The sequence below is a fragment of the Akanthomyces muscarius genome, chromosome 2 (assembly GCF_028009165.1).
Source record: "Akanthomyces muscarius strain Ve6 chromosome 2, whole genome shotgun sequence".
NCBI lineage: Eukaryota > Fungi > Ascomycota > Sordariomycetes > Hypocreales > Cordycipitaceae > Akanthomyces > Akanthomyces muscarius.
Genome location: NC_079242.1, coordinates 2,229,574 through 2,243,197, shown reverse-complemented (window position 1 = coordinate 2,243,197; position 13,624 = coordinate 2,229,574). Strand labels below are relative to the sequence as shown.

Genomic DNA, 13,624 nt, shown 5'->3' with positions numbered 1-13,624 from the left:
TGTGATTTACGCAACCACGGACAGGTTAGCTCGCAAGGTACCGGCTGGAGCTGCGGATGTACAGGTACCTGCCACCTACTTTATCCTGCTCAGTTCAGACGGGACACGGGGGATTCCAGGGCAGCTCAGCACAAGCAATTTGCCCAGTACTGAGTACAGTGAGGTACTGGCACAGACACGCTAACGACTGCCTGAATCCAGCTTCCCTGGTTGCCTGGCAAAGCTTGGCTCAGCCACATCCGGTCAGCTAGGTAGGTAGGTAGGTAGACATGTCCAGTGATAGCTAATGCCTTGGACCTGCCTAGAAATTACTTGGTGCCTGCCTGTATCAGTATCTTCTGTTCACCAGGTCCCCACTGCCCGCTAAAACTCGTGTACAGATACCTACCAGTAGATACCCATCCGTACCAGCAAAAGCTCTCTGGTCTGATCCCGGCGCTGCTGAAGGGGAGGAGGGACCTTGGTGGGCTGGCGCAGCCTGTCCGCCTACCCAACTACGTAACTGGCACTGGCTTGCGTATCCCCATTCAAGCCGTGGGTCGAGCCTCGGGGGGGATGCGCTAGAGCGTCCAGCGCTAATCACGGCAGGGGCCTTGTTGGTATTTTATTTTTGTTTTATTTTTCAAAAAGTCCAGCGGGCTGTTTGGAAGCGGAAAACTCATCTCATCGGTGTAGCCGGTGCGTGGAACAAACCAGAGACGTGCGATGCGGTGGCAGACAGTGAGAGTCCTGTGAGACTGCAGCCGAACACTTGTACTCGCAGAACCTTGAATTGCCGTACGTGGCCTCATTCACACACAAGACATGCAGCGGCTTGAACCGCCTGGACGACCCATTCTGCACCATGTCCTCGCTGGCATGCCCTGATGGATGGTTCACCCTCGCTTATCAAGTTGGCCAGTGATCCCAGCCACCGACGACGATAACTCCTTCATCCAGCGCTCTCTCTTCTCGGTCACCAACAAGGCCATCTGTCTCTTCTGTGTTTCCTTTCTTGTCGTCCTTGAACTTCTTTGTCAGCCTCCATTTGCCATGTCCCCAACAGCGGCGCAAGCTCCCCGTTGGAGAGAGAGCCCCGACCCGACTCTGCGGTGGTTCCAGATCGGTTGCGGCGACCGCGAGGCTCATCAAGCTCGCCCAGTGGAGCCGTGTCCCAGTAACTCGTCAGAGCCCCGTCCGCTGGAGCTCCAAAGGTCTGTGGCGCTCTGCTAGTCTCGCTGGCAGATCCTCTCCCAGCTGAACATGGTCTGGCACGAGTGGAGGACGCTTGTGAGGCTTGAAATGACCATGTACCGATACTTTGTCGCTACTCCAATTCTTGTGTTGCTGTACTGGTAGCTCCCAGTAACGAAATAGGCAGCCTGCTGCCGGCTGGCTCGTCACCGATCGGCCAACTCTCGGCTCACCAATGCCGTTCCGGCTGCCTCTCTTTCATGCTCAATTGGCAAATCCTGATGTGATTCTAACAAGCGTCCAATACGTCAGGCTGTAAAGGGAAGAAAGAAGACCCTGAATCCTCTTCCTGTCCGGGCTTATTCAATTCTCCAGTTTATATACCGGCTCTTTATCGCCCGTTTTGCCTTCCTGCCTGTCCCCATCATGTGCTCGACACTAGTATCCCGTCCCGATCGCAACTGTATCGCAATGGAAGCACGAGCCGGTCGATCTGGATGATTCACTCTCGCAAAGAAAGGCACCATACGTGTGCGCACTATGACAGTTGAGCTCCATTTACAACTGTCTCCAGTATGCTGATGCAATCTAACATGATGTAATACAAGGTAAGATGTGATAATGTAAAGAAAAGTAGAGTGAGGGGTGGGTGTGTTGCAAATGTTCCCATAAAAAATCCCGAAAATCGCTTGCTCCCCTACAAAATCAGGCAGCCTTGAATCCCTTGAACAACTCCAGCTGACCAATCGCCCAGCTTTCAATTACTCACGCACACGCAAGCCGCCGAAACAACCCTAGAATCCGAAACCATCGTGCTGGTGTACAGGGCACCGTCCAGGGTGGTTCACGAACCAGGCTGCTATGCAAGCGCGGTGGAAGCGGCAGAGGCACTCCAGCCGCGCCATCGGCACCCCGACGGCAAACTCCTCCAGGCAGATTGTGCACTCGGCATCGTCCACGCAGTCCTTTTCCGTCGCCGTGTAGGTGTACATGCCGCTGCGACGAGGGACCGGCGGCGGCGCGACCGCAACTCCAACCCCGGGAGCAGGGCTGCCGTATGTGCTGTGGGACTGGATGCATGCCGTGATATGCTGCTCTCGCAACACTTCAAAGTCGGGGAGCGTCGTAGCGGGCAGCTCTCTGTGGCATACGGGGCATTCGTCTTCTTCTGCAATCTGAGGCGTCGGAGGCAGTGCTCGGTGCCGTGACGATGACGCCCCATCCTCAAACAGTCCAGGCCGAGTGCTGAACTGTGCATTCCCTGGGCGTGCCGACATGTACCGTTCGAATGGAGTCTGGTATGAGGCGCTGCGGCTCGATGTCGGTACCGGGTCGTGTCCTCTTGCAGGTGGATTCTAATTACCCGGTTAGCTGAGTGCAATCAAATCTATGCAGTGCATGTAAATACCAAGGCAATGCTCCTTGTACGGGAGCCATTATACTGAGTCGAGTCGTTGGCTGCCTGCAATGCGCCTGCCAGTCCCCCAAACCCATAAGCGTTGTTCAAGCTACTCCGAGATCTGTGGTGCGGCGAGCGCGGAGAGCCCGGCGTCGGACTTTGCGGTGGTGCCGTATTTGGGTCAGGAACACATGGATTGCAGAGTCTAACACGTTCACCACCCGGCATTCCATCATGCTCCGGATAGCTGGCTCCAATGGGATCCGCAAACAGGCTTGAAGCAAAGGAAACCTCAGAGTCTGGGGGCCGAACAATGTATTGATTCGGGATCGTGATACGATGGGGAGAGCACGAGTTGCAGACTACTCTTCCGCATTTTCTACCGCCCTCGTTAGTAACTATACATGTCATCTACTGCGCCTTGTAGATACGCACCTGCAGTGGTGCTTTCGCACCCATATGCTGAATTGTGTGTTGCAGATGGGACAGAGCGTCACCTCAACATCTGGCTGCCACCTAGGAACAACAAACTCGGGCGACTCTCGGCGGTATCGTTGCGGGCGTTCTCTAGTATGACTGTATTGCTGGCGGAGGCTGCTTCGTCTACCTGTAGATAAGCGTGGTGCACTTTCAGAGATGCTGCTAGCCCGGTGCGGATACATGATGGTCGCCAAGTCCACGACCTGTCCATCTGGGCCGATGAATTGCGTGCGGGATGAAGGTTCTATCCGGAAGTTCGACGATGGTCCGGCGGCTGCCTGGACTGCTGCGGCATGTGATGATGCCCGGACTGATGAGGTCCTGATAGGAATTGTTGTGCTTTCAGCGTTGGCGCTTTCAGCATCGGTGGCAGGGTATTCTTCTCGAGCGGGTTGATCATTGTCCGAAATGTCGTGTTCTCTATTTTGGGTGTCGTTTTGCGTGTTCTGGTGCTCGTTTTCGGGAGTCAAGGCAGGCGAATTCGCCTCGTTGGTCGGCGCCTGGGTTTGTGCAACTGGACCCCTAGTTGGGGCCGAGGAAGCATCGTCAGCCGGCGACGGCTGGTCCTCCTCGTTATTGCGATCGAGGGTTTCGCCGCGACCTGCAGACAAGCCGACACTATCATCTGTGGCTTGTTGGCCTGCAGCGCTCGTGGAGGCGCCGGGCTGTGTTGTGTCATCTCTCGTCTCGCTCGCCGCCGTGTGCGCGGAAGGGTCTCGCGGGGTCGCCATGCTCTATAACATTGATGCAAGGTGGTTGCACCGTCGAAAATGTGATATATCTCGGGAACTATATTGCGTATTGAGGAAGTGGAAAGCCACAAGTGAGTACAATCTCGGATATCGACGGACGGCTTTTGATTTGGCGTATTTGGGGGCTTGAGATGCGGGCGACTGAATTTCGCGGGCACTCAGCCACTCGCTTCATGCGAGTTTCTTGGGACAACGACTCCGAGCCCTTTCGCCGAGCAGCAGTCCGGCCAGCACGTACCGAAAGGAAGCAGAGGTGCGGGAGCGGAGACGTAGAAAATACAAAAGTGAATGTGGATGTAATAATTTAATGATGTTTCGACAGTCTGAAGACAGAAGGGCAAGTCGAGACACGCGAGCAACCCTTGCGGCAAGAAGTGGGCGTCTTTAGCAATGCATCATCGCCACTAAAGACAGAGCATGTCACACGCCCTCCAGCGTCTATCGGTGCCTATTGTGGCGACGACGGCGATGCGTGCCCCCACTCCGTGGCAGAGACTACTGGTAGGTGGCTAGGTACCAATGACAAGCTTGCTTTACCGTTATATTAACAAGGTAATCAATCAAAAACATTTGGCCTGCATCTTGATCCTGCTCAAATCATCTCCAGTGTTCTGATGTACATTGTACATATCGTAGTAATGAGATTTGGCTGATCTCGGGTGTCACTCGCCACACAGGTGATATTTCGCCATATCCAAGGTTTAATTTCTCGGTATTTTTCTATCATTACGCTTCCACCAAAGAAAGACTCTATACTATATTATACAAATTACCTCGAGCTCTCATTCGCCAACCTCGCGATCGTCCGCCCAGTGCACCAGCGACATGATACGCCACTGCCAGGTCTTGGTTCGGAGCGCTTTGCCCCAAAGGTACAAGGGAATCCACATGATGATGACAGCTGCCGAGATGCCAGCCATGGCGCCGTATGCATCTTGGTACCCAGACTTGTTGATCCAAGGGTTTGTCTCGAAAGAGAGGAAGAATCCAAAAAGGGCTGTCGAGGATCGTATTAGCGCGTCGTGTCTTATTCCGGGCCATAGGCAAACTCACATTTGAATCCCATGACGGCAAGCGTAATTTCGCCTGCGACAGGTCGATACGAGTCAATGACATAGACGAGGCATACGGTAGTGGCCTGCGTAATGGAGAAGTTCACTATAAGCTGTGTTAGTCATACTCAACATCGTGAGTTGGAACAGCTCGTTTACTTACACAAAGCCAGGCCAATAGTTGGGCAGATGAAATGCAGATGATGTTGTATGCCAACTCCATAGAGCACGAGAGCTAGAGGAGCTGTAATGGCCGAGATCATGATGGTGGGTAGTCGCATCTCCGGCTCCCGGATACCTCCATTTCGCTTGGTCAAGTAGTCGGCACACAAGTCACCCAGCTTGCCTCCCGCCGGAAGTCCAAGCAATGATCCTATGATGGCGGCGAAAAAGCACAAGCCGACTTGCCACGGCTGAAAGCGGTAGGCTTGCTCAAAAGCAGGATCAACATTCGATGTGACGGCTACAAGGAAGCCGATAGTCACAGACTGGACTAGAGCGGCCCAAAGTACCGATGGCAAAATAACCAGAGCAAACGGTCGGACAAACATTTTCAGCATGCTTTCGTCGGTCAAAGGTTTGCGGCGAAAGACTTTCAGCGACTGCAGGTATGTGTGCTTGGGAGCAGTGGGCTGTCCAGTCTCGGCATCGCTGTTTTGGCTCACATTGCTTCCCAGAGCTTCGGAAGACCCTGACGAGATGTGCTTGATATGTTCCATTCGCTTATATGCCGTTTCAGGTAGTGTAAAGAACAGGAGAAGGAGGACAAAGCCGATCAAGGCAGAGCTCACTTCGTAGATTGTGCGCCAGTCTTTGTTAGCGGTGATCCCTCCCGAAATGATCATACCAAAGGCAACGCCGATGGAGAGGAAGCAGGTATAGGCGGACATGATGGCTCCCCGCTCATGTAGGAAGAAGATGTCAGTGATGGTGACTGGTGCAAGAGTTTCTGCGGCACCGGCGCCAAAGCCCATGAGGATGCGACCGACAAGAAATCCAGAATACGATTTCTCGAATATAAGCCAAACAGCGGTCGCAAAGTATATTGTGTAGCTGGCAATGTAAACGGGCCTGCGACCCCATTTGTTGGCAGCGGGAATCCAGAAGAGATTGCCCATGCCTTGGAGAAGCGAAGTTGAGGTGAAGAAGTAGGCAACTCTTGGAATGGCGTAAGTCATGAGGGTTTCACTCTGTGCAGTCTGTGGAAAGAAGTCTATGGCTGTGCGCACAATGGCAATTGAGGGCCCTGCTGCCAAAAAATTGCACATGGCCATGGCTACGCACAGCACAATTGCGATGTATTTTTTGCGCCATTGAGACCTTTTGCCGACAAGTTAGACGTGAATGAAAAGCCTACGGGTCAGGGCAGACGAACCAGTTCAACGGATCATTTGGATCGGATGACGGCGTAGGAATCAAGATGATCTCATCATTTTCTTGATTTCGGAGGCGGACGTTGCCCAGTGTCGCTTTGCGAGGGACCGACTCGGAGCCTTTCTCATGCGACCGCGAAACCACCTGAACGTCAGTAGCAGCCATGACGGGCCGGTGAATGAAGTACGGCAACAGTGACGGCTGTCGAGGCACTGGCAGTGAATCTATAAAAGACGTATTTTCTAACAGGGACGAATCGAGCGGAGATCGAGTTTTGAGATTGGCGCGACCGGGAGCTTATTTATTCCTCGACTCGAGGTTTCAGAGCCGGTTCTCGGTCAGCTGCCGAAAACTGGAGTGATGTGATATCTTTACGGATTAGTCCTGTTTTTGATTGAGCGACCCTGCAGGCTGGACAGTGGGCATGTCAGACCGTTGACTGGTTGCTGACTGGTTGACTGGCTGGTTTGGAGGATCTAGCCGGGCCCGATGCTTGGGCTTGGTAGCGTACTTTTATCAGGGCCTTGGAGAAGCCAAATCGCAGCTCGGTGCAGCGCGTTCCTGCTGTCAACTGCCGAGAGCATCCGAGCTGGCCAATGTCTTGTTTCCGTGTCTGAGTCTGAGAGGCGTTATTGGCGGCTCACTGGCTGCAGAACGATGCTGGCTAGGGATACTGTTGCTGATCTGACGCCGGGGCCTCTTCAGTACAGGGGCGTCTTGGTGGTGTCGTACCGTCGCAATGCTTCTGTCAGCACACAGACAAGTTAGAGCGGTGGTGCGCAGCGTGCGTCCAGCTAACTAAGTATTTAGTGCGTGGACTCGGTACTGCTGACCACTGGCTGCCAGTACGCGGGCCTCATCTACAGAGGATGTTGGTCTTTTGTGATGTTGTGTTATGGGTAAAGCGATGGTCGCGCAGTTTTGCCTTTGCATGTAGTTGTTTTTTTCGTAGACGTGCAGTGCAGTTGAGGCGATTCATATCATGATCAGTATTTGGGGTCGCGAACCAACGGATGGCGGAGTGGCAGCTTACGTACCTGCTTTCAAGTAGGTAGGTAGGTACCTCCACCTCCCCCACGACTCCCATTCCAAATATCTGCCCAAGGTTCGTACGCTTCTCTCACAGGCCGTTTGCTCCTACCTAGCGAATAGGCAAAAGCGCCAGCACAAACATCTCGAAGTATCTGCCACGAGCATGCACAAAACACCGCATTCAACATCAAAATCCTTTCAGCACCTAATATTGGTGTCAGCCGAAGTTGATGACGGGGCATCTGGCATCGCAGACCCCAGCTGTTTCGCCCACCCTCTCTTCTCTCAGGTGTCTCGCGCTCCCCGTCTTCCACCCATCTAGGCCCTAGCCAAAACTCTAGCTGTACCAGTGGCCTCCTCTGCCTAGCTTGGGCCCAACGCAAGCAAAGTTCTTGACAGCCTCCACTCATCAGCTAACCAGACTAACATGGCGCTAAATTAGTGTCCCAGCGCAGAGCATTGCCATTGCGACTCTGCGAGTGGATGGAGGGCAGATCGCTGTCCGGCTGGCAACTCGACTCCAGTTCTTGCTGCCAAGGTCGGCCTCTCGGCGGTGCCCCAGGCCCTCAACAGGATGGCGCTATCCAGCTAATTAACCACAAGCTTGCAGACTTGGTGGCATAATAGTCAGCACCATCCAACCCAGCCGCTGCACGGAAACGGCTCCGCGATCGTTTTCTCGAATCCCAGCCGCGTCGCTGCCAGCATTGAAGTCGACTCTGTCCGTCGTTGCCTGGTCGTTGCGATCAGTACACCTCAGTTGCAGCGTCTTCTCTGCCCGATAACCTGTCGCGTGCGACCGTCCTCATGTAACGGCTGGCCGTCAACACAGGTATAGCTTGGCTTCTCCAGGCCGCCAAGACGACCATCATGAACGGATCCTCATCGCTGTCCAAAATCTTGGACCCTCAGCCTCCTCTTCTGGACCAGCAGCACGCTCAGCAGCCGTTCTACAACCATACTCCAGGCAATACCTCTTACTCGGGTGGCGCAGCGCAATACAACGAACCCCCATCCGGACCCAGCACTGCCAGCCCAGCAGTCGCAGCCTCGACGGATTCCACCCAGCCGGATCAGTCTGCCGCGACGACGCCTCGTAAGGGACATGTAGGTAGCAATCTTTATGCCTGCAGGGATTGTGGCCGCTCATATTCGCGGCCCGAACATCTTGTTCGGCATGTCCAAACACATACCCTGGGCCGCCGCTTCATCTGCGAAATCTGTCAAAAGTCTTTTGCCAGAAAAGACCTATTACGCCGGCACGTCGCGAACCATGCAAACGACTCGCCTGCAAAGCGTCGCCGTAAACAGACTTCACCAGGCCCAGGCCGTGTTTCTCAGGCTTGCCGACCTTGCGCGACTGCCAGGGTCAAATGCGAAGAAACGAAGCCGTGCAAGCGCTGTGTCTCCAGAAACCTCGAGTGTGTCTCGTCTGAGATCGGCCATGGGCACTCAAAGAATATCGCGCACTTTCCGGCCGAAGCAGCTGCCCAGACTGCGTCCACAGAGTCGAGCGAGCCATCGCCCTCGTCTCATCCACACCAATCCTCCATCCCCGACACTGCCAGCTCCGTCCCAGCTGCGCACACCAACACGACACCTGGATCGCAGACTACCCAGCTTCCTCACGATGACGGTCAACTGCCAACACCTGAGAGTGCACAGGAGCAGAATAATTTTCATAACAACCAAATGGCGTACGGCTACGTGCATCCCTCCACAGAGCAGATGGATACTTCGCAAATGCTAGCGCAACCTACCGCCAATATGATGGATCCCGCGGCCATGCCCTTTTTCGACTTCTTACGAGATGTGCTCTACGACCAACCCTTCAACCCGTCGCGAAACGCAGATCCCCATGGCCTTGATGTATTGGATTTCTGCGACAATACCAATCTGGAAATGACGGACATGGACTTTGGGCTCCTGGATAATTGGAATCTGGATCTTATGGGAAACATGCCCCGATCGAGGCGGGAGGGCAGTATTAGCCGCCCTGAGACGGCGGGCGAAGTCGCACAGATGCGCAACGCACTTGTCAGGGGCTGGACGGAATCACCTTGGCGCTGGCAGCCAAAGGAGCACGACACAGGTTATACAGAACTGGGACATATGCCGGTCAGCAGCAGCCAAGCTGCCAAGATGCATCTAAAGAGAGGCGATAACAAGGCTTTTCGAGTTTCAGAGGAGAAGCTGGAGCAGTCTGGGCGAGACAGGTTGCTCTCTTCAGTGCTCAGTACTTGCAAGACCGACAGTAGCAGGAACCAGGTTGCTGCATCATTTCCAACAGTTGAGCTGATGGACAGCATGATTCACATTTTCCTGGCGGCGCATGCATGTCAAGTGTCAGGCTGGATCCATTTTCCCAGCTTCAAACTGAATGAGCAGTGGCCTGAGTGGATAGGAACCGCCGCAGCTGCCGGAGCAGTGTCAACGCCGGTACCGACGCTGCGGAAATTTGGATTTGCCGTGCAAGAAGCTATTCGTATCACGATACCCTCCCGGTTCGAAGCCAACAACACTGCAATTCAAAACCTGGGTCTGGTCCAATCTCTCATTCTCTGGGAAGATATTGCCCTCTGGAGTGGAAATCGACGCAAGATGGAGATTGCAGAATGTCACCTTGCCATTCCGGTAACGATGATGCGGTATCGTGGCAAGCTTCAGCGCGCCAACTATCCTTTGATGGAGGTTCGCGCGTCGGACGAAGGAGAAGAACTTGAAGAAAAATGGAAGACTTGGGTTTCTCGAGAGCAGTGGAAACGACTGGCATTTCACTGTTACCTTCGTGAAGCGCAAGTGTCCATGACAACGTTGACGAACCCGTGCATGTCATATGGAGAAATGACGCTGCCATTGCCAGAGTCTAGAGAGTTGTGGTTCGCTCCAACGGCGGCAGAGTGGAAAGCCAAGTATATGGAGCGTCATTCTGGTCAAACGAAGCGGCCGCCATCGCTAGGAGACTTGTTTTACGAGGTGCACAAGCTTCCAGCCAACGCATCGCGTTTGGATCTTCAGCTATCTATTTCGATATACCTTCATGGGTTTTGGAGCTTGATATTGGAGTATCGTCAACTCAGCGCGGTGCACCGAACCCGATCATATACGAGCAACATGAACTCGGCGTCAAGCTTGCTCCTTAACTCGCGGCACCAAGAGCTGGTAAGAGAGCTGCAAAACTTTCAATTGGTGGCCGGAGACTGGCCAGACATGTCGGTGCAGGAGCAAGTCGTGCTGCATCTGTTGCAGATGAACCTCCATGTGTCGCTTGATGACCTGCAGCTATTCTCTGGCAAAGAGGGCGAGGATCAGGCCCGTCGAATCTACCCTGTTCTCCAGCAGTGGGCAGCAAGCACCGCGGCGCGAACTGCAGTGTTTGGCGCAGGACAGATTCTGCGCTGCGCGAAGATGTTTCCGCGAGACCATCTGAACGGATTCTATGCCGTCGCAGTGCATCACGCCGCCCTTGCCCTGTGGACGTATGGTGTGGTTAACAAGGCCAACCGGCAGCAAACGATGACATCGCAATACGCCTACGGAAACGTCTATCTTGACGACCAGGACTCACTGTCCGTGCAGCGGTTTATTGGATTCGACCAAGGCCGCCCGCTGATTCGCGGCCCGTTGGTGCGAGGTGTGGCAAAGGAAGCATCCCTACAAGACACCAGGGCCTGCATGGAAATCTCGCAGGAGATTCTGCGTGCCAATGTGTCTCAGGGTAAGGAAGCGACACCACCGATTGTAGAGAACCTGTGTCATCTGATTCAGCAGCTTGGCGATGCGGCTTGGGCGGTTGGACTGGGTTAGGGTTGTGTATTGGGCTGCAGGATGAGCCCACGCTGCCTTGTACTTATTTTGTGTATACGTGGAATGGGGGACTGTGCCCATGAGCTACTATGCTCGAAACTTGATTCTGTAAATGACTGTACAAAATAAATGACCTTTTTATTCGTTGCTTATGGTATTCTGTTCATTCTGCAGGCTGTAGAACTGCAGCCTGTCACTGCCCGACGGTCGGGGGTTGATTGAGGTCTCGGCTAGGCCCATTTGTCGGCGCCGCTGTGGCTGGCTGATGACCCGACAGTCCCACGTTTCCAGCTGGCGGCCGCGACAGGCTCTCCCTCGGCAGCACCGGCTCCAAATAACTACCATTTCGAAATCGCTTCACTTGCGTCGTCATTTCATTTCACCGATCGCCCCTGGTCTCTCTCTCATTCTTTTTGTTTTCTCTTGTCATTCATAATTTGCGCTACCCGACTTGGCACACCGCACCACGACGAGCATACGAGCAGCTACCTCTTGCAGCCATACTCGGAGGCCTTTGTTTCACTTGCTGCACAGCTCGCAGGTGCCTACCTACCTACCCCTGTGCTGAAGGGCGATTACCACATTTCGTGATAAGCAACCCTCTCGAACCTGTTCTTGTCCGTTCTTTTATTTCAGCTGGCCAGCTGTCTCTGAGCGAGAGAGGTGTCGTTTTTTTTCTGCCTCAAATCGCGCTTCGTTTAAATTCATATCCCAAGCATAGAGAAATTTCTCACGAACACATCTTGTTGTCTATATTCAGCCACGACCCCGAACTTCCGCGCGTCATCATGTCAGCCTCGGAGACGGCGACCTCTACGACCGCCATTGCCACCACGGCCGCCGTGATCACAGCGTCAATCTTTATCCTATCGCGTGAGGTGCTCTGGCCGCGCTGGGCCAAGGTTCTTCGCAGCCCTCTCAAGACGACACTCCCGCGCCTGACCCAGGACGAGACGAATCAATTGGTGTATCAGCCTGATCAGTTCCCAGGCGCACGCGATGTCGAAACACCGGTAGGCTCACCGCACGTTCTCTTTGAAGAATTGCGATGGCTGACACTGCTCACAGTATGGCTCCATCCGCGTCTATGAGTTTGGCCCCGAGGATGGCCAAAAGGTCGTCTTTGTTCACGGCATTACTACTTCGTGCATTACCTTGACTTATATTGCAAACAATCTCGCCGAGCGCGGGTGCCGAGTTATGCTTTTTGTGAGTCATCTTTTGTTTCGTTTTGGGTAAATTTCCAACACATGATTTAGGATCTGTTTGGCAGAGGCTACTCTGATGGTGTCGGTGACATCCCCCACGACGCTCGTCTTTATGTTACGCAAATGCTCCTAGCGCTCGCCTCCAGCCCTCTCTCTTGGTCTGGCGATGACTCTATCAATGTCATTGGATACTCTCTTGGCGGTGGCATCGCCGCTCATTTCGCCGGTACTTTCCCCAACATGGTCAAGTCACTGGTGCTGCTTGCGCCCGCCGGACTCATCCGCGCCGAGCGCTTCGGCCGCATCACCAAGTTTATCTTCTCCTCCGGTGTCATCCCGGAGCGCATCCTGCACGGTCTCACCAGCCGACGCCTGCAGCAGCCCATCGCCTCGTCCAGGAAAGTCCCCAAGCAGCCGAAGCCTGTGATCGGCGGAAACACCGAGGCCGCCGCCAAGGTTGCGTCGGCTGAAGTTCCGGGCACGGTTTTCGGCACCGAGGACTCTCCCAGCCTCCCCATCGAGCAGCGCGTCACTCACTATGTCCGCTGGATGGTCACGCATCACCTCGGATTCGTGCCGGCGTTCATGTCCTGTGTCCGCCACGCGCCACTCACGCACCAGCAGGAAAGCTGGAAGGTTCTCGCCCAGCGCAAGCGCGGCACAACTGCCGTGCTGCTTGCGGAGAAGGATGAAATCATCAATCTGGAGGATTATGAAGCCGACGGCCTTCCTCTGCTGGGCGGTCGTGACAATGTGTACTGGAAGGTCCTCCCGGGTACTCACGATTTTGTCATGACTCAACCTGAAATCATTACCAAAGAAATTGAGCATTTTTGGGGCTTGAAGGCTCCCAGTGCGTAATTGCACACTTTTCTAGGATTTGGTCGGAGTTTGGGTGCATGCAGCGGTTTCTTTCGTACATAGCTGCATTTAGATGGAATTAGAGTTTATGGAGGGTTTGACGAACGGAACTATTCTTATGGACAAGGTTGAGCAACATAATAGCGACAAATTACACTTCATCAGAAAGACGGGGTAAACATCCTTGGACAAGGCAACTGATGACCAGAATGCAAGCGTGTCGGAACTATCTATGCCCCAGAGTGCGGCGACATAAAATACAGCTCTTTCTCGGGTTCTTTATTACAGCCTTGAAACCTAATATCGATCATTTTATCCAGTCCTTTCCTCATCATGAGGTAGTTGGAAGGTCTAGCACATCAACGCCCATCGTCAATACCTGTATAGGGTAAGCTGCATGCTCGACGGGACGTCATCACCACGCCGCAGGTGAGTCAGCGCTCGTCCAGCGGGGTGTGGCCGCCACCGGCGACGGGAATTCTGCAC

General features: G+C 54.0%; 4 protein-coding genes across 4 annotated transcripts; 2 read left to right on the top strand and 2 right to left on the bottom strand.

Moving 5' to 3' along the window:
• Positions 1 to 1,967: 1,967 nt before the first annotated feature.
• Positions 1,968 to 3,783, bottom strand: LMH87_003844 (uncharacterized protein; the record flags this gene model as incomplete). Its single annotated transcript, XM_056194975.1, has 4 exons — positions 1,968 to 2,528; positions 2,582 to 2,951; positions 3,008 to 3,175; positions 3,233 to 3,783. The coding sequence occupies 4 exons, from the start codon at positions 3,781 to 3,783 to the stop codon at positions 1,968 to 1,970; spliced, it is 1,650 nt and encodes a 549-aa protein (XP_056048649.1).
• An 803-nt stretch (positions 3,784 to 4,586) lies between these two features.
• LMH87_003843 (uncharacterized protein) lies at positions 4,587 to 6,395 on the bottom strand (the record flags this gene model as incomplete). The annotated part of the gene is made up of 4 exons (XM_056194974.1): positions 4,587 to 4,801; positions 4,858 to 4,962; positions 5,020 to 6,176; positions 6,232 to 6,395. The coding sequence occupies 4 exons, from the start codon at positions 6,393 to 6,395 to the stop codon at positions 4,587 to 4,589; spliced, it is 1,641 nt and encodes a 546-aa protein (XP_056048648.1).
• A 1,737-nt stretch (positions 6,396 to 8,132) lies between these two features.
• On the top strand, positions 8,133 to 11,069 carry LMH87_003842 (uncharacterized protein; the record flags this gene model as incomplete). Its single annotated transcript, XM_056194973.1, has 4 exons — positions 8,133 to 8,369; positions 8,604 to 10,885; positions 10,953 to 10,980; positions 11,034 to 11,069. 4 exons carry the CDS (start codon positions 8,133 to 8,135, stop codon positions 11,067 to 11,069), a joined length of 2,583 nt encoding a protein of 860 aa, XP_056048647.1.
• Positions 11,070 to 11,857: 788 nt separating this feature from the next.
• On the top strand, positions 11,858 to 13,138 carry LMH87_003841 (uncharacterized protein; the record flags this gene model as incomplete). The annotated part of the gene is made up of 3 exons (XM_056194972.1): positions 11,858 to 12,082; positions 12,138 to 12,278; positions 12,329 to 13,138. 3 exons carry the CDS (start codon positions 11,858 to 11,860, stop codon positions 13,136 to 13,138), a joined length of 1,176 nt encoding a protein of 391 aa, XP_056048646.1.
• Between the last annotated feature and the right edge of the window lie 486 nt (positions 13,139 to 13,624).